This window comes from Chionomys nivalis, chromosome 1 (genome assembly GCF_950005125.1).
Source record: "Chionomys nivalis chromosome 1, mChiNiv1.1, whole genome shotgun sequence".
NCBI classification, from domain to species: domain Eukaryota; kingdom Metazoa; phylum Chordata; class Mammalia; order Rodentia; family Cricetidae; genus Chionomys; species Chionomys nivalis.
The window spans coordinates 118,966,582-118,984,905 of record NC_080086.1 but is presented as its reverse complement, the minus strand read 5'-3'; the positions used below and the strand labels follow the sequence as shown (position 1 = coordinate 118,984,905).

The following is an 18,324-nucleotide window of genomic DNA, read 5'->3' as shown; positions in this document are numbered from 1 at the left end:
AAATAGACCTGTTCACTCTCAGCATCTTAGGTTCATTCCAATGCTTCTAGCTATGCTAATCAATATGGAGACACAGAGACTTCTGTTCACTCTGATGACAGGGTCATGTGCACTCCATACTGCATTAACTGGCAAAGCTGTACTCTTCTCTGTGGTATTTATGTACTACATTTACTGGTCTGTTACTTAAAAATCAAACAGAATTATTGAGACAAACTACAGTTAAGGTGGAGATTTGATAGACATATGATTGAGATAGAGATATGATTGGGAGATAGATGCTCCCAATATTTGTTAATCCATTTGACAAACATTTCTTGAACGCTTGCTCTTTGATTTTTATTATCTTACTCTAGAAATTTGGAAGGGTAGCTTTTATAGTCTAGTGACATTTCGGTGGCATCTGAGGAACTTAACAGCTTCCTATTACAAGCCGAACTTTGAATAACCAAGAAATCAATTCAATATCTTACTCATTATTCTCATTCTGAATAGGGCTCAAATATCACAGGCTAGCTAAAAAGTGTCAATGAAAAGCTTCTCTAGCTTATCTACTAGCTTCCTGGATGTTTTCCTCAGAGATAACCAATACTTCACCAACTTCCACATTCTTCAGATATTCATGGTTCTACCTCTCCTACCCTTCCAATTTCAGACATAACTGTTGCATCCCATGCACAAGTTTTAATCTTGGTGGGTTTTCTGCTTAAGCTAAATAGTGCCAGGGATGCAGTTCAGTTGGTAGACTGCTTGCCTCCCATATACAAGGTCCAAGGTTTAATCCCTAATACCACTATAGCAAGAAGTTAAGTATCAATACATGCTACAACATGAATGAGCCTTGAAAACATTGTGCTAAGTAAGAGAAATCAGTTACAAAAGATCATAAACTGTAGGGTTCATTTATACAAAATGCCCAGTACTGAGATGGCAACAAGATTCATGGCTGCTTAGACACAGTAACAGGGTAGAAATAAGACGTAAGAATATAAAACTTTTTGAAGTAATGAAAAAACCCTAAAGTTGACTCTAGTCGTGGGTATGCAGACCTGTGACTGTACTAAAAATTGTCATTTCATGTTTCAGCAGGTGACACTAATAGTGTATGAATTGTATATTGTTTTTAATTTTTTTCTCCCATGAGCTGGCATGATGGCTCAATTTGACATAGGTTTACATCATATCAAGAGGGAAGCTCAATTGAGAAAATGCCTCCATTAGCTTGACCTCTAAGGCATTCTTGATTGATGATTGATCTGTGAGGTCGTAGTCACTGTGGGTAGTGCCATCCCTGGGCATGAAGGTGTGTAAGAGAGCAAGCTGAACAAGTCAGAAGAGAAAGCCAGTAAGCAGCAACCTTCCATGGTTCTGCTTCAGTTCCTACCTTGACTTCTTGCCCTGACCTCCCTCAATGATAAACTATGATTGGAACATGTAAGATAAATAAATCTTTTCGTCCCCAAGCTGCTTTTGGTCACAGTGCTTTACTGCAGCAAAAGAAACCTAAATAACACAGCAGATAAAAACACTTGCTGCCAAATCTGTCGACCAGAATTCAATCTCTGAGACCCACGTAGTGAAAGGAAAGAACCAACCACCCAAAGTTGTCTGACCTCCATACATGCCCTACGGCACAATAGCACCTGAACATATATACATGCACATGCGTATACACACATGAATAAATAAACAGGGAATATATATAACTACATCTCCCAACTGTATTAGGTTACTTAATGTATCATAAGCCATATTCATCCACACCTGGTGTTAATTCTTGACCAGATTTCCAATACCATCTTTCACTACTTCACAATAACTGATTTAGCCGGGCGGTGGTGGCGCACGCCTTTAATCCCAGCACTCGGGAGGCAGAGGCAGGCGGATCTCTGTGAGTTCGAGGCCAGCCTGGTCTAGAAGAGCTAGTTCCAGGACAGGAACCAAAAGCTACAGAGAAACCCTGTCTCGAAAAACCAAAAAAAAAAAAAAAAAAAAAAAAGAATCAAATTTTAAGTCTTTTCCTATAAAAAGAATATTATTTAATGTAGTATGTGTTATTGAATTGTTTCAATAACAGTTCAATGTAAAACTGTGCTACCATATTTACTCATTTCTTCACTTCTTTTTTTGTCATTAATGAAGTCTCCAAGCATTATGACTATAACTCCATCTTTTCCCATTCTGCCTAATTTTTACAAAGTACAGAAAGTTTTAGAACACACAGGTCGAGTGACAGACGAACTATAGAACCAGGTTACATTGTGTCCCCTAAATATATAACTTTGACACAAAATTTAAAGCTGGCTAAATCACTAATATAGCTAAACCATTAAAAGTTTCAGCCAGTTTCCATATTTAAAATTTTCAAACTAAAATAAACTAATTCCATAGATACTATGCTAACACTGTGGGGAGGGGTGGATATTCAGTTGTTATGATTTTGATCCTAGAAACTTTATACTCATAAAGACAGCAGTTCCAGAAAAAATAAAAATAAAACACAGCAAGACCAGCCAGGCGATGGTGGTGCACGCCTTTAATCCCAGCACTCAGGAGGCAGAGGCAGGCGGATCTCTGTGAGTTCAAGACCAACCTGGTCTACAGAGCTAGTTCCAGGACAGGCTCCAAAGCCACAGAGAAACCCTGTCTCGAAAAACCAAAAAAAAAAAAAAAAAAAAAAAAACACAGCAAGACCATATAAAAAATAACCACTACTCATTCCAAAGAAAACTGTAACTTACAGAGACAGGCTACCCAGAGCCCATGCTCTGTTCTCCTTGAGCTGATTTCCTAATCACACAGACCACAAGCTGACTTCAGTTTCTGTGCCCCTCCAGCACCCTGCAGAAGCCATCCTCCCGCCTTAGGGACTTCTGATGCAATCCACCGCAGACCAGTCCCCTTGTGCAGCCCTGTTCTCTCTCCCCTCTACTCCTACAGCACTGATTGGGGATTTACACACTTCAGTCATTTAGCTGCTCTTTCCATTCTTAGCCGTAAAAATCACGGCCCTTCCCCTTCGGTGTAATCTGAGCATTCTAGAGCCCACACATAGCCAGCATAACATGCAACACAGAGTAAACACTCAAGAAGTTTTGATGCTGGGATATAAATAGGGCAAACTGTGAAGACTAACTCGCCTGGTTTCTTAGTTAAAAATTAACCATTTTTAGTATCTATCATCTCAGTGGCTTTAAGGAAGCTAAAACTTTAACTCAGATATGCTGAAAACGTAGGTATGGTAGCTACATAAATGACGCGGTGAAGCTTGTACTCTCGGCGTTACCATAAAAAGAGATGGCTGGACAAAACATTTACAGATCGTGAACTTCATTTCTACCTTATGAAACGCACAGAAGCAATTACACTTGTAGTATTCTGTCTCACTAACGTAGAGGCAGGAGCTGTAGTTCTCTGGAATTCTCTCAAACTGTCTACCTTCAGCCTCTGTTCTCCAAGAGCACCGCCCCTTTTGGCATCTCGGAGAGGCAGACAAATAACTCAAAACACTCACAGGATGAGTACACCAACATGAACAGGAGAGACTTCTGTAGTTCTTTTGAATTACTATTGTCACTAAAAGAGAAATGCTCAACTTACCCATTTCTACTGAACACTCTCAGCCATGCTTTGAGGTTTGGTCCTAGCAAACACAAACAAGGTACTGTAGTAAAAGCAGACAAAATAACTGCAAATAAAAATGTTTCCACCATCAACCTAGGATGAAAAAGAAAACCTGTTAACCTTTCAAAAGTGTCGGGATCCATGTATTCACAAGCGTCTATCATCATTGTAACAGCATTCACTATTCAAGAATCCTCTTATACTTGACTCTGAAAAACTACCTGAGACCACTAAGTAAGACTAAATCATTCTACTAGCTGCAAAGACATCCTAGAAATTACCTGGCTTTAATCACAAATTTCAAAAATGTTAAAAATCTGAAGATCCAGACTGAGGCCTTCTTGCAAACAAAACCATCAAAAAGCTCAGTTCTAGGTAATTAGCTTTCTTCCTCAACAACCTTCAGAACTCTAAACTTGAACTGTTTTTTTGTTTTTTAACATTAAGAGATTAGACTAACGATCAGCAAGTTTCACCTCAAGAGTTTATGTCTGGAATCTAACAATTTGCATTTTGATAAAATCTTGAACTATGGAACACATTGTCTATCACTGATTCTCTTAAAATAGATTACACAGAAACCATTTTCCATGACAAGAAAACTTTCCTGCCCTGCATGAAATAGAATAATCTGTTAGTTTATTGTGTATATACACTATGTGTGTATCTGCATCTGTAGCTTTATGTGTGCATGTACAACCACACATTTCACCATGATCATTTAATCACTGTTAAAATGAAATGTCTCATATAAAAAATATTTGTGAATTTAGTTTCCACTAATTTGAAACTAGCCAATTTTAAAGACTTAAATTTTAATATAAACATTGATATCTGATAAAGGAATCTATATCCCTTAAGAAAATAAATTCAGTTACTCTAGAATCATATTTGAGTCACTGAAATACTATTTATAACCAATATACACATATCACAATTGTGAGTTGCCTGCATAAATCAAGGCATGTCTAGCCTGTGGCCCTCATCCAAGGATAGCTATGAATGCATCCCAAATCATAAACTTACAAAATTGCCAGATTTTGGTAATATGATCACAAGGTCTTTAAATACAACTTTGTAGATGACCACATCATGTTGTAATGTCAAAAAGCTGGACACCTGGAGGTTTTTCACAGCCACACACTAATTACTATAATGTGTGTGTATATGTATGTGTGTGTATGTATATATGGTGTTTACAATGTACAGATGAGTATCAGAAAGCTAAATAACAGAAATATATGTAGAATTAAGTTGTCTCAATGTTTTTAACATAACAGTACTAAAAATAGGACACTGATAGTTTTTTCTACCCTGATTCATTAATCAAACCAAACTATGATTCTGCTATAGTTGCTAGAGGTTAGCAGATCATTTAGTAAATTAATACATGAAAACAAAAAGTAAATATTCAGAACTCACTCTATTAGCGGTGCTCCATACAGAACAAAAATGATATGAAGGAAAAAACAAGACAGAAGAAAGTAGATGCAGCACTTCAAAACCCTGGTTACCTAAGAGAGAAAGGAGTACACTGAAGACTCAAGACCGACTTAAAAAGCCACAATTTTGCCAATTAACACATTAACACATGAATACACGCTGCTCCCACTGCATCTGAAACAGCTGGATCACGTCTCACCACATACACAGTCCTCAAAACTACAGAAAACGCAAAATGGTTCAGCAGGTGAAGGCACTTGCCTCCAAGCCTAATAACCAGAGTTCAATCTTTGGGACCCACACGATCAAAGTAGAGAACTACTCTCTGACCTCAATATGAAAGCTGTGTTGCATGTACACTTGTACGTACACACACACACACACACTAAAATAGTTCTTAAATTTAAAAGACAAATATCACACAAATATACTCTACACTACAAAAACCAAAACTGATTTCTGTTTATGTGGTGTGATTACAATATTATTAATAAAGAAATACTGAGAATAGAGTGTCAGGATACAAAACCCACAGTGACCCCACATGAATTATCTACAGAAAATAATGAATACTATATTTTCTTTCATTTTAAAACAAAACTGGAGAAATTACATCAAAAAAGCAAAATACTAATTTCCAAAATTATATTCATATTGCAGTATAAATAATATTGTTAAAAGCTTGGACATCTACAAATAAGTCCATGCCTGGAACATACTTGACCTGAAACTCAAGAAGATATAATTATAAAACACATACTAACATTTTAAACTGTAAGTCAGTTAAAGTGGTAAAAACAGTCTAACAGGGAGTTTTACATATTATTGAATGTTCAGTGAGGATTTTAACACAATTGTCAAGGGTCATAGAATAGTGACTATTCTGGAAAAAAATGATTCTAATATCTGAAAACTTTTAACTGTTTAGTCAAGGTAGTCATGTGTGAAATGACTTAATTTGCAATTGCTGGAAAATTCACTTAATTAAGGAGTGCAAATACCTAGTCTGGGCCTCACCCCTAGCTGAGGAAGCTATTGACAGCTGACGGCTACTAAGGCAAAGGAAGTCAACTGTCTTTAGGAGTGTGCTCCCTGGTAGGTTGACCATGCTCCATGGATGGCCCCACATCCATGCAGATATAGGACGCTGGAGGTTATAACAACAATGACAAAAAGGGCAGGAAGTTAGGTAGGGATTAGGAGTAAATTGATCAAAACACACTGTGCACGTACAAAGTTACCAAAGAACAAAAATACATATTTTTAAAATATCCATGGGCTGGGAGACAGCTCAGACAATTAGCAACAAGGACCTGAGTTGATTCCTAGAACCCACAGTAAAATGTTAGGTATGGGGCACACTTGTAATCCCAGCACTAGGGAGAGACAGGAGGATCTCTGGGGTTCATTGGCCGGCCGGCCAGCCTAGCCTACCAGGTGAGCTCCAGACAATGAATGACCCTGTACAGAGCAGGTGGACAGTGTTTCTAAAGATGATACTTGAAGTTGTCCTCCAGCATCTGCATGAATATGCACACAGTGTAACCCACCTACCCACATAAAAAATGTACAAAAATAAATGAAAATAAACTGCAGTGTGTTAAAGTTATCTTCAGTGATGATAAAAAATAATGATTATACAGGCTCATATTTATATTGTGATGCATTGAAGGAGCCAAATTCCACAATTAATACCCAAAAAAGATCTATCAAACATAGTAATAGGCCACTGCTTTGGGGGGTGAATTTGGTTCCCTTTATATGCTGTAAATAACTCAAGGATATAACAATACTTCATTTTTTGTTTGGTTCTTTCAGGACAGAGTTTCTCAACATAACCTTGAATCTCCTGGAACTAGTAGCTCTGTAGCCCAGGCTGGCCTTGAACTCATAGAGATCCACCCACCTCTGCCTCCCGAGTGCTGGGATTAAAGACAGGCGCCACTACCGGGCACAATGCTTCATTCTTACACTATTACTTCCATCTAGAAACTGGTTATTAATAAGCAAACCTTACCTTATGTGATAATGAACTTCTTCTAGAAGATACATTTGGTTTCACTACTAAATATAGCACGAGATTGACACCAGTCACAAAAGCAGAACAAATGCACAACCAGGTCAAGTGAGTTTCCAATATCGAGAAGTTATCCAAGAAGACAGATGGAATAAAAATGCTTAGGACAATTGAAAATATGCACAAAAGATTGGTATACAGAAGTCTCTTGATGTCAGTATCTTTCATGGTCTTTTCTTAGGTCGCTATCTAGAAGGAAATGATTAAGAAAAACATGTAACAATGATTTTTTTTCCCATGTCCCAAACACTTCAATACTCTAAAGATAAACCGTGTGCTAATAATTTTCCATGGGCAATATATTTGTTTCAAAGCACAGAACACACACTGATATCCTATTACTTTAGATTTTTCTAACACGATACAAATATCTTTCAGAGCCTTAAAAAAAATTAGTAAAAATTTAAATACTCATGACTGGTTTCGGCAAATGGGGCATGTATTAGAGACAATTAAGGAACTAATTTTACCTTTTTTTTTTTTGGCCAAAATCAGGAAAGTGCAATCACTTTAGATCCTAAATGCCAATCAAGTATACACTTGGCCATGCAAATGGTGGTGAGTACGGTAGTTAGATGGACATTATGTTAAACTAACGGCTCCCGAAGCTCTTCGAAAAACAAGTAACACTGTCACAGACTCTAAATTCTAGTCAAAAGTAGAACTTGAGTAGGAGGAGGAACAAACGTTTATGGTCTCTAAATTCGTATATTTGACCTAACTGGCTGTTTATACGTTATACTGGTTAAAATTAAGAAAGAACTTAAAGTAATACATATTACATTGTGGTGAAAATCCCGGTCAAAAAGAAACATCCACCGTTTGGGCATTGTTCTATCGGCCCTCATTTAATTCACACCGTCGTTTTCGAAGGCAGATATGATACTGATTAAGCAAACTGGACGAACAAGTTAGCAGGCACGGCCAAGGCTACACACACTAAAGTCGTTTCAAGCACAGTCTCTTCAACACGAAGATAACCTTCAGGGGTCCGGAGAAGAACGTGGGGGAAAGACTTGGGGAAAGCCTTTTCCCCAAGAAAAGAAAGCAAAAAAAGACTTGGGGAAAGTTTCTGAGACTCTTCCTTCCAGTGCCGGAGTCGGGCAGGTAGGAGATAAGGAATCCATCCTCTGAATAGAGAGCGCTTCTGGACCACCTGCAAATTCTGATCTAACACAGCGAGCGGTACCCAAACGCCAAGGCTCGTTGAATGGAGCCCTTCCTCAAACACTGGAGGACCCTGAGTTCCCCAGCACTCCAGACCTGGAAAGCCACCAACTGCAGTCGCGATCCGACGTGAGCCGGATCGGAAGGCGCGGCTGCTCCCGAGCCCTCCTACGCAGCCTTTGCCCCTGTGCCTACCGCAGCTCAACCCCACCCAGAGTGGCTCGAGATGCTGCCCCAACCTCGGATGGCGGGAGTGTGGGCAATTGAGGGGCATCAGCAGAGAGAGAGCCCGTGCTGCCCACCCGGGCGACCTGAGAGGCAGCGACAGAGGGTCTGTCCCGTGGACAGACGCGGGGACTGAGAGGAGGGTCCGGTCCGCGCACGGATATCCCCGGGTCCGCAGGGCGCGTGGCGCTCCGGAGGCCACCGCGGCAGTCGGCAGAGAGTCCTGCACCGGCCCCCGGCGAGCGCGAGGGGCACGCCGCCGGCTTACCTAACTCTCCCGCCCGCCGCAGGGAAGGGGACACCACCGCCTCCCACCCTCCTCAGGTGCGACGGGCTGCCATGGCCCTCACGCAGGCGCAGACCCAGGAGGTGGGGATTCCCAAGTCCACAGCCAATCATTGGTGAAGAGGGGTGGGACAATGAAATAAGCCCCGCCCATCGGCTCTCGCTTGACCCTCCCGCGGCTTTCCGGGTGCGGGATAGGCTGGAGCGGGATGCTGAGAGCGGAAGCGGGATGACGTAGCCGGAAGGGGAAGTCTTCTCCAGCTGTGTTGTTGATGTCTTTTGGCCGCTGCTCCTGCTTTGGCGGTTGAGGGGACCGTTCGTGGAAGGATGGTGTGCGAAAAATGTAAGTTAAGGGCTGCTTCTGTGGGAGGAGGAGGCCGGAGGGACCTGAAGAAATTCTCTTGGGGTCTTGACCTTTGTTTTTTCTCCTGAGGGGCTGTGGTTGTGACCTTTGTCTTCCTTCGTGCCCCCCTGTCTTTCTTGCCTGTCCCTGGGACTGCATAGTTCTATGCTTTGTGTTTAGAGTGGTCTCAGTTCTGCATCTCTGCTTGTTTCTGTTGCTCCCATCCCGCCCTTCTTCCTGGATCTCTTCAATTACAACTTCTCGACTGTTCCAAGAGGCTTCAGGTGGATCTTCAAAATCTTTCGGTAGCATCAAGAGTTTGCCAGGTGTAGCAAGTATAAATTCCAGGCTTTCAGTTACATTTTAAGATTATAAACAACAAATTGCTTCTAGTACTGTTAGTATGTCCCTATAGTATTTGAGTCTAAAAGTGCAACATTTAATACAGATTAAGCTTAACTGCATATTTTGTACCATCCTGTCCATTCTTTTCATTAACACCCACAGCATTGGGTCAGGGGAAGAAGAAAGTCTCAAAAATCGCCAAAGAAATATGTGTATTTCATATTCTGGCTTCCAGAAAGGATCTTTTTCACCCTTTTAGTTCTAATGAAACCCTTGAAATTTGTTGAAAACTTTTTTTGTTGTTGGTTTTGTTTTTGTTTTTCAAGATCGGGTTTCTCTGTAGCTTTTGGTTCCTGTCCTGGAACTAGCTCTGTAGACCAGGCTGGCTTCGAACTCACAGAGATCCACCTGTGTCTGCCTCCTGAGTGCTAGGATTAAAAGCGTGCACGATCTCTGCCCGGCTATTTGTGATTCTTCTTATGCTGTTAAGTGCTTTGTCCCACCAGGCATTGAGGATAATAGGAAATTGTGAGTTAATATCTCCAAGGAATATAAAAATTTTGAGAATCCAAGATCCGTTGTGGTATTAACATAAAATGCACATACTTTGGACTTTATTGTGTGCCTCAAAAGGTCATTTCCTCCTCCCACTATTTACTTCTCTGCTCTTCTAAAAAAAATATCTAGTGTTTTATTATTTTTAACCTCCTAGTTTGTCTGCTCATCACATTAACCCTGCAAGTAAAATAAAATTATGCTCATACAAAAGCCATAATGTCAGGCAACTACCGCAGTTCTGTCTTTCCTTGTGTCATAAATTAGACCAAAAGTTGTCTCCAGATTTTTAGAGTTACTTCTGACAGCTTTATAGCACAAACTGGCTTTCCGTGCTACTAAAAGAACTTTTAAGCTTTGACCTTTCAGTTACTAAATTCCAGGTAGTTTTTTGTTTTGTATTGTTTTGTTGTTGTTGTTTTTGATGGGTTTTTTGTTTTGTTTTGGTTTTGGTTTTTTTGGTCTACTTTATTTCTCTGGCTCCATAAATCTTTGGGAAATGTTTGGCCTCAGCTAGCACATCCATACCATTGATGTATCCATATCAAATTCACTTCTCCACCCTCACCTTTTCCCTACTTAAACAGTAGGCAGTAACTCTGGCTATTTTGGGTGTCTAAGAACCTCTGCAGATGAGGCCCTGGCTTATCTTTCCAGCCTCATTTTCACCAGCATTTACCCCGTCACACTTGTGCTGTCGCACACCCTGAACTTCCCATGTCTTTCCTCAGGATGTGTCCTTAATCTATGTAGTTTGACTTCATCTTCTTCATATTTGTATTGCCAGATATGTAAACTGTTTCAATTAGCTCACAATTGTAATACTTTATTTTCCAACTGATATTTTTAATGAAGGGTTCTTCACTTGTTTTAAAGTCTTGGATGACTTTGAAAATCTGATAAACGCTATAGATTCTTAACAAGAAAAAATAGAAATAGACATGTTAGGTTTGTGTACCAATCCACCTGGTTCATTTATTTCCTATGATCTACCTACAAGCTCTTAAGAAACTAGTGAACTTGGTATAAGCCCCCTGAAATCTAGAATCAAGGCTTTGTTTTCATCAGTACCTTGTTTTGTACATAGTAGGTAATTAGGAAATGTTGAAGTTTGTCAGAATTGTTTAAAATATAAACAGCAAAAGCATCTTATTGTCCAGTAAACCTTCTTAGAATCAGTTATCCATTGCCCACAGTTACTACCTTAAGTCTTCATTCACTGGTTTCTACTCCAGCATTAGCAGGTTCCTACTGTAATCTGACGTAATGTCATTTTGAATCTCAGTAATGATATAGTATATTTATTATTTTAAAATTAGAAAAGAAATGGGCTTATTTTATTTCCACATGGTATATTTATTAGATACTAATTCTACTTTCCTTTTGCTATCTTGCTATAACAGGTGAAAAGAAACTCGGCAGAGTTATCACTCCAGATACATGGAAAGATGGTGCACGGAACACCACAGGTATTGTTTCCTATTAGGAAATAGGAATTGGGGCTGGAGAGGTGGTTCAGCAGTTAAGAGCACTGACTGCTCTTCCAGAGGACCCAGGTTCAATTTCCAGCACCCACACGGCATCTCACAACTATGTGTGACTCCAGTTCCAGGGGATCCGACACAGACATACTTGCAAGCAAAACACCAATGCACATAAAACAAAAATAAATTTATAAAAAGGAAATAAGAACTGGATCAGATACTATGGACACTGCTTTAGTGTTTCACTCTTAGAAAAGTGAAAAGTGTATGTCATCTGTTAAACCACTAAAGAGTACTGGATTTCCCCTTGTGATTTTGTATCTTCTTTTTCATCATTTGGTTACATGTATGGATTCCTAATATAGTCAAGAAGTGTAAATGTTAAATATGTTAAATGCACAGAAGTAAATTTATATGTATGCACTTTTTTTTTTTTTTAATATATAGAAAGTGGAGGAAGGAAGCTGAATGAAAACAAAGCTTTGACTTCAAAAAAAGCAAGGTAGGTGAGAACATACCCAGGGCAGTCATAAAGTTGACTTTTGAAATAGCAAGCCTACTGGGATGAACTTTAGCCTGATCCCCTTGTGGCCAAGTTAGGCAGTGTTGGCATACAAACATACTGTTTGTTCTAAGTTGTTCTTCCACCCTATACAATATGTGAAGATGTTAGTGCTACTTTCTATTATTTTACTAGAAAACATGATTTTTATTTCATCTACTTGTTAATTTGCCTACAAATCAAAGGTACCAAAGAAATGAGGGAAAGTCATAAGCTTTGGAGTTGGACCTGAGTTTGAACCCTGTCTCCAGAAACCAAGCTAACAAACATATACAGCAAAGGATATTTTCAAGGGTGGCGGGAACCCAATGTTTTTCTGTATTCAGTCTATGCTATAAAAATAAAGAGATGATACAGGTACAGAGAAAATGTGGGTCATTGCCAAAGCACTACTTTGAGAGTCTGTCTCTCTGTAGTCATATGACCTGGAGTTTCTTACCCTTTCTGAGCTGTGCCTTTTCATCTGAGAATGAGAACAAAATGTCTCCCATCTTCAAAACAAGATTTTAACACCGTACTTCATTATATTCAGTTAAATTTTTGCATGAATACTGCTATCCCATTTCTTTACTTCCTTTGACCACACTGAGACATTATTCGCCAGAATGATCGTCTAGAAGGTCATGAATTCCTTTGCTTAAAGCCTTCCATTGGTTTCCTGTAAATAGAATCTAAGTTCTCTACCATGCTTAGAAGGTCCTCCATGATATGACATCTTTTTCTTCTGACTTCCCAGTATCCCACACTCCTCCTCATTAGTCGTGTAACCTCATGAGATTTGCCAATCCCACTGTGACCTAAAGCAGGTTGTTTGCTGCTCAGAGGTCCCTCCTGGCTCATTGTGACTTGTTACTTGACTGAGATGTGAGCTCCTTGGTGCAGGGTCCTTAGCCAGTATGTGTCTCCACTACAGCTTCCAGCTGGGTTCTCTTTGTCACACTCACTGCTTATCTGAAAAACTTGTTTTACTGGACTGTTTTTTCCCTGTCCGCTCCTATATTTGTTTGGTGAGGGCAGGAAATTTTTAATGTTCATCTTTGGTATTTAGAACAGTAAGTACTCAGTAGATATTTGGTAAATGAAAAAGTACCCATTGTGTGGCATCATCCCAATGATTTAAAGAAATAATAAGCTTTTACTTTATAAAGTGACTGCTACATAGTAGGTGCTTATTAGAAACTTGATTTTAAAAAAAGAAAAGCAGCATAATGGACCTAATGTTCAGCACAGCATCATACTGTGTATGTTGGTTGACTTGTGTTTTCTGGCCATTCAGGTTTTACTAGTTATTTATATGAATTGTGTAACTTCATATACCTTCAATTCCTCCAGGCTTATAAATTACTATTTCTGAAGTGTGGCTGTTACTTTTGATTATTCTAGTTAGCTTATTTGAGAAAGTATCCTACCTACATTACATTGAATTTCCGGTGCCCTTATAAGAAGCAAGAAACTGGGAGGCTAAGAAATGGCTCAGTGGTTAAGAGCACTGCTTTTCCAGAGGACCTGAGTTCAGTTTGGACATCAAAAGACCCACAACCACCTCTGATTCCAATTCCAGGGCATCCGCTGCCATCTTCTGGCCTCCGCAGCACATTCACCAGCCGCACGCAAACACACACACAGACAGAATATCAAAAAATAATCGCATCTTTAAAGAGAAAGAAAGAAAGAAAAAAAACTACCAGTTCATCATAAGAATTCGGAGATTTAAATGTCATCTTAAGATATACAGTATGGTTTGAGAAAAGGACTCCAAGTATCCTTACTCCTGTGGGAGTAAAGTGATTGTCTTGAGTTTAGGAAAGTTAGCCTTTAATAGTGACCTGTTGCCTGGCTGTGGTGATGCATGCTGGCAATCCCAGCATGTGGAAAGCCGACAAGAAGATAGTAAATTCCCTGACAGTCTGGGTAATATAACCAGATGCTGTCTTAAAAAATAAAAACAAGTAAGCAAAGGGTGTCTGTTAATAGAGAAAATAATGGGGCTGGAGAGAGGGGTCAGTGGTTAAGAACACTGACTGAACACTGACTGATCTTCCAGAGGACCTGGGTTCAATTCCCAGCACCTGTATGGGGCTCACGGCTACCTACAACTCCAGTAGGAGATCGGTGCTCGTCTGGCACAGCATTCAGGGTGTCTAGACATATGCAGGCAAGATCCTGTACACATAAAATAAAAATAAAGAAATGAAGGCAAAAAATTTCAAAAAGAAGCTCCTAGATTGTACCCCAGACAGGACACCAGGACTATGATGCTACACAGAAAAAACATAAACAGTCATTTTAGAGCTAGACAAGCTTGCCGGTTTGGGGAGAACTATCTCTTCTAAAGCTATTTGCCCTAGAGTTCCTATAGGATACCATGTTTATATAGTAGAAAACCCTTTTTTCAAAGGTATTAGACCAGTCAGTTAAAAATGCCTGTTAAAAGTAAGTAGTCAATAGGAGAGGTACATACCGCATTTTATCTTAAACCTAAACTGTGGGTGTATTCATCTATCACTGGGTACTGCAGTAAAGCCTGTATGAGAGTTTTATATCATTTTCCTCATATAAACCGTCACCAGAATATATATTCTGTGCCTCATTGGAACAAAATTGAAGCCTGTGTGATGGCACATGCATGTGATGCCAGTGCTCAGGTGCTGCTGACAAAAGAATCAGGAGTGGGGCTGGAGAGATGGCTCAGTGGTTAAGAGCACTGCCTGTTCTTCCAAAGGTCCTGAGTTCAATTCCCAGCAACCACATGGTGGCTCACAACCATCTGTAATGAGATCTGGTGTCCTCTTCTGGCCTGAAGGCATACACGCAGACAGAAAACTGAGAATACTGTACACATAATAAATAAATAAATCTTAAAAAAAAAAAAATCAGGAGTGCAGGGTCATCCAACCTGGATTTACCAAAAAAAAAAAAAAAAAAAAAAAAAAAAATTGGCAAAGAAGGTACTGGAATTGATGGCCTGAGTTTGGTTCTCAGCACCTACATTACATTAGGCAGCTCAAAACCACCTGTAAGTCAATCTCTGAAGGACCCAAACCCTCTGACCTTTACAACTACCTACACAAATGTGGCATCATACACCTACAGACACACACACAATATTTTTAATATTTTTAATGGTTGGCTTACCCATACCCAATTCAATGGTAGTTAACAGTTTATATTTAGTTGTCCTAAGGCGGGTTCTTAGATTTTTTTGTAGAATCAACCATTGCTTATACTCACCTTTCATCAGTTTTCATGTTTGTCACACAGATAGAATAACATACAGAAGTGATAGGAACAGGTCTGAAAATAAATACAGCTGGCTTTTCATGAGCTTACACAGAAGGGCAGCGGAATGCATACATATTACACAGTAATGAGCCAGAGGAGGTCTGTCCGCCAGTCATGGAACATGAAGGGAGGAAATGTGGCGAGGAGTTTCTATTGTAGTGCAAATGGATATCTTTCTTTTTTAAACTTTGTAGGTTTGATCCGTATGGAAAGAATAAGTTCTCCACTTGCAGAATCTGTAAAAGTTCTGTACACCAGCCAGGTTCTCATTACTGCCAAGGCTGTGCCTACAAAAAAGGTAAGTTTCTTTAACTTAATTTTTCTATTTACATCAAATATACTTGATTTGCAGTTAACTTGGATAACAGAAGTATTTAGTCAAATACTCTCTTTTCTAAGACAAAATTGAGTTTAAAATATATTTGTAGTTAAAGGATGTTTCTTTTTTTCTTTTATGATGCTTTGAAATTCTTAAAGGTTCTACTTATTCTTATATGTGTGTTTCTGTGCCTGTGTTTGTGTTGAGACACACCAGGCATGCACACAGAAACCAAAAGAGAGCATCACATGTCTTCTTCTTCTGCACTCTCTACCTCCTCCTTTTCATGGAGGGATCTCTCTCTGGACCTGGGGCTTCTGTTTTCTCAGTTGGGCTGGAAGCCAGCAAACCCCAGGGATCCTCCTGTCTCCACCCCACTTGGGTCTGGAATTATGGGCATTTATGAGGATATGTGAATGCTAAACTCCAAACTCTAGCTTACACGATTGCAGAGTCAGTGCTCTTAGCCATGGAGCCCTCTCTCCACACCCACTAAGTGGTCTTAAGCTTCAGATTACCATAATAAACCAGAAGGTGGTACTACTTGGTTGCTCACTTGTTTTCTTTTTTTCAGGCATCTGTGCAATGTGTGGCAAAAAGGTCTTGGATACCAAAAACTACAAACAGACTTCCGTCTAGATGTTCTGCTGAACTCTCTGGCTTTCTATGGTTGTACTTTCTGCTTTGACTTTTCAAGTTGTAACACAGATGTTCCATCTTGCAGAATAACCTGGTTCAAGATGAATGATTCAGTCTAAAGCAGGAAGTTGATTCATTTGTTCTCATGAAACTCTGAACAGCAATGCCTTAAGTGGTTATTTTCCTTGTGAGCATTTTATTGAACCAGAATAAGTGACAAAATTAATGAGAAAACATATTCCTGAGTTCTGTATGCACTTTCAATTTAACATTATTCATATAACTCTTATCTGGTCCGTGTATTTTATTTATAGATGCTGCAAATGTGAAATTATTGATGCTTTGCTCTGAATTTGACATTCAGACTTAGTTTTCCTCCCTTACTCACAGATGTCACAGTTCTTAGAATCAGCAGTCCTTGGTTAAATGCATTTTCATTAGCTATATATATTCAAGTCTATTATTGCTGAATGGTTCCTTAGTAACCAGTCCTGCCACAAATCAAACAAGTTGCATTTTTTTTTAATTTTAAATTTGTTGTTGAAGCTAAAGTGCCAGTTCCTTTCAGCTGTGAACAGGAGCCCATGGAGTGTGCCCATTTCTCCAGCCGAGTGCCCTGTATTTCAGAGAGATGCACTCTGTCAGCATCATCTAAAGTTCAAGTTGTCATGAAAGCTGGGGCGTGGGGGCAGTGTTGTTCATATGAGAATGAAGGTTTCTGCTTGGAGTGTTCTTTGAAGTTGGAAACAAACCCTTTCTTAACCTCTTTACCACCCCCACCCAAGAAACCAATAAAACAAACAGCTTGGCTCTGTGTGTATATTAATGATGCTACGCTAGACTGCCAGGATCTGAGGTTCCAAATGAAGGTTTTTCTTCTGTTGCTTTCTTAGATTTAGGCCTTCTATCTTTAAAACCTTCAGTCTACCAGGAGACCAAAAGGATATTCTGTTTTGAGTTGTAGAATCTTAAATGCATACCACTGTGTAATGTGGGAACCACTATAAATAATGAAAAAGTAGGCATTGCTTATTGTTCTAAAATTACTGTGAAGAAAAAGTTCATTTTATCTACAAGATTTTTTAGTGTTTTTCTAGGATGCTTTGTTATTTATTATTCTGTAATCAGAAAGATTACTAAATAATGTAAAATACAAACAATATCTATCAGGACAAAAAATATCCTTCTGTATTGTAATCAGTTTGGGAGTTTTAGGGTTTGGGTTTTTTTGTTTTGTTTTGTTTTTCAGACAGTGTCATTCTACGTAGCCTTAGCTGTCCTGTAGAGCAAGCTGGCCTCTCTGAGCATTGGGATTTTTAAACCAAAATCTTAACAGAAATCATAGCAGGACCAGGCAGGCACATCTGTGGGCATGCTGTACCTTAGAGCAAATATGTCCAGCAGGGGTGTTCTGCTCTCGGATCTGTTTTACTTTTGTCCTCCCACCCCGAGCCCTGTGGTTATCCTGCCAGTTGTCATTGGTTTAAGTGTTACACTTTCTGGGCAAGCCCACAAGACAACTAGTATGTGTGTCATTTATCAGTCTGTTCATATAATTGTATGCTTCTGCTTCCTTCCAGGTACTGTTAGGGAATGGAGTGCTTTTAAAATTTAACCAGAACTCGTTGGACTCCTTCTGTATTCTTACCTTTAGGCAGACTGCTCATTTCAAAGTGTTCGCATAGAAAGTAGAATCTGGGCCTGTTTCAAAGCAATGATTTTAGCCAAATAATAACATTAGAAGCTGAATTAAGGTAGTGGTGGGTGAATGGAAATAAAGATACAAATTGGAGAGGTCCAGTGAGAAACTGACAGGGCTGATTTTCTGAGCAGAAAGACTGGCATCACAGTGGACCGTTTTACAACGTGGTAATAGGCATTTCCACCAGATGGCAACGATGCTCTGCTTGGTTTTTAATTTGACATCATGCTAAAATATTTGTAGTTAAAGCAATCCAAAGACCAAATATGTGA

The 18,324-nt window shown here is 39.4% G+C and overlaps 2 protein-coding genes across 3 annotated transcripts in view; one reads left to right on the top strand and one right to left on the bottom strand.

Annotated features, from left to right (window-relative positions):
- The window catches only part of Pigf (phosphatidylinositol glycan anchor biosynthesis class F), a 30,101-nt gene extending 21,199 nt beyond the window's left edge, over positions 1–8,902 (bottom strand). For both annotated transcript variants that reach the window (XM_057763812.1, XM_057763820.1), the window contains exons 1-4: positions 8,805–8,902; positions 7,085–7,333; positions 5,047–5,138; positions 3,601–3,717 (exon numbers count right to left, since the gene is read on the bottom strand). In XM_057763812.1, coding sequence (XP_057619795.1) covers positions 3,601–3,717; positions 5,047–5,138; positions 7,085–7,312 — 437 coding nt within the window. In that variant the 5' untranslated portion in view covers positions 7,313–7,333; positions 8,805–8,902. The remainder of the gene's footprint in view (positions 1–3,600; positions 3,718–5,046; positions 5,139–7,084; positions 7,334–8,804) is intronic.
- Positions 8,903–9,060: 158 nt separating this feature from the next.
- Positions 9,061–17,519, top strand: Cript (CXXC repeat containing interactor of PDZ3 domain). Its single transcript, XM_057776246.1, has 5 exons — positions 9,061–9,164; positions 11,468–11,533; positions 11,996–12,050; positions 15,587–15,690; positions 16,286–17,519. The coding sequence occupies exons 1-5, from the start codon at positions 9,149–9,151 to the stop codon at positions 16,348–16,350; spliced, it is 306 nt and encodes a 101-aa protein (XP_057632229.1). The 5' UTR covers positions 9,061–9,148; the 3' UTR covers positions 16,351–17,519.
- Positions 17,520–18,324: the final 805 nt, after the last annotated feature.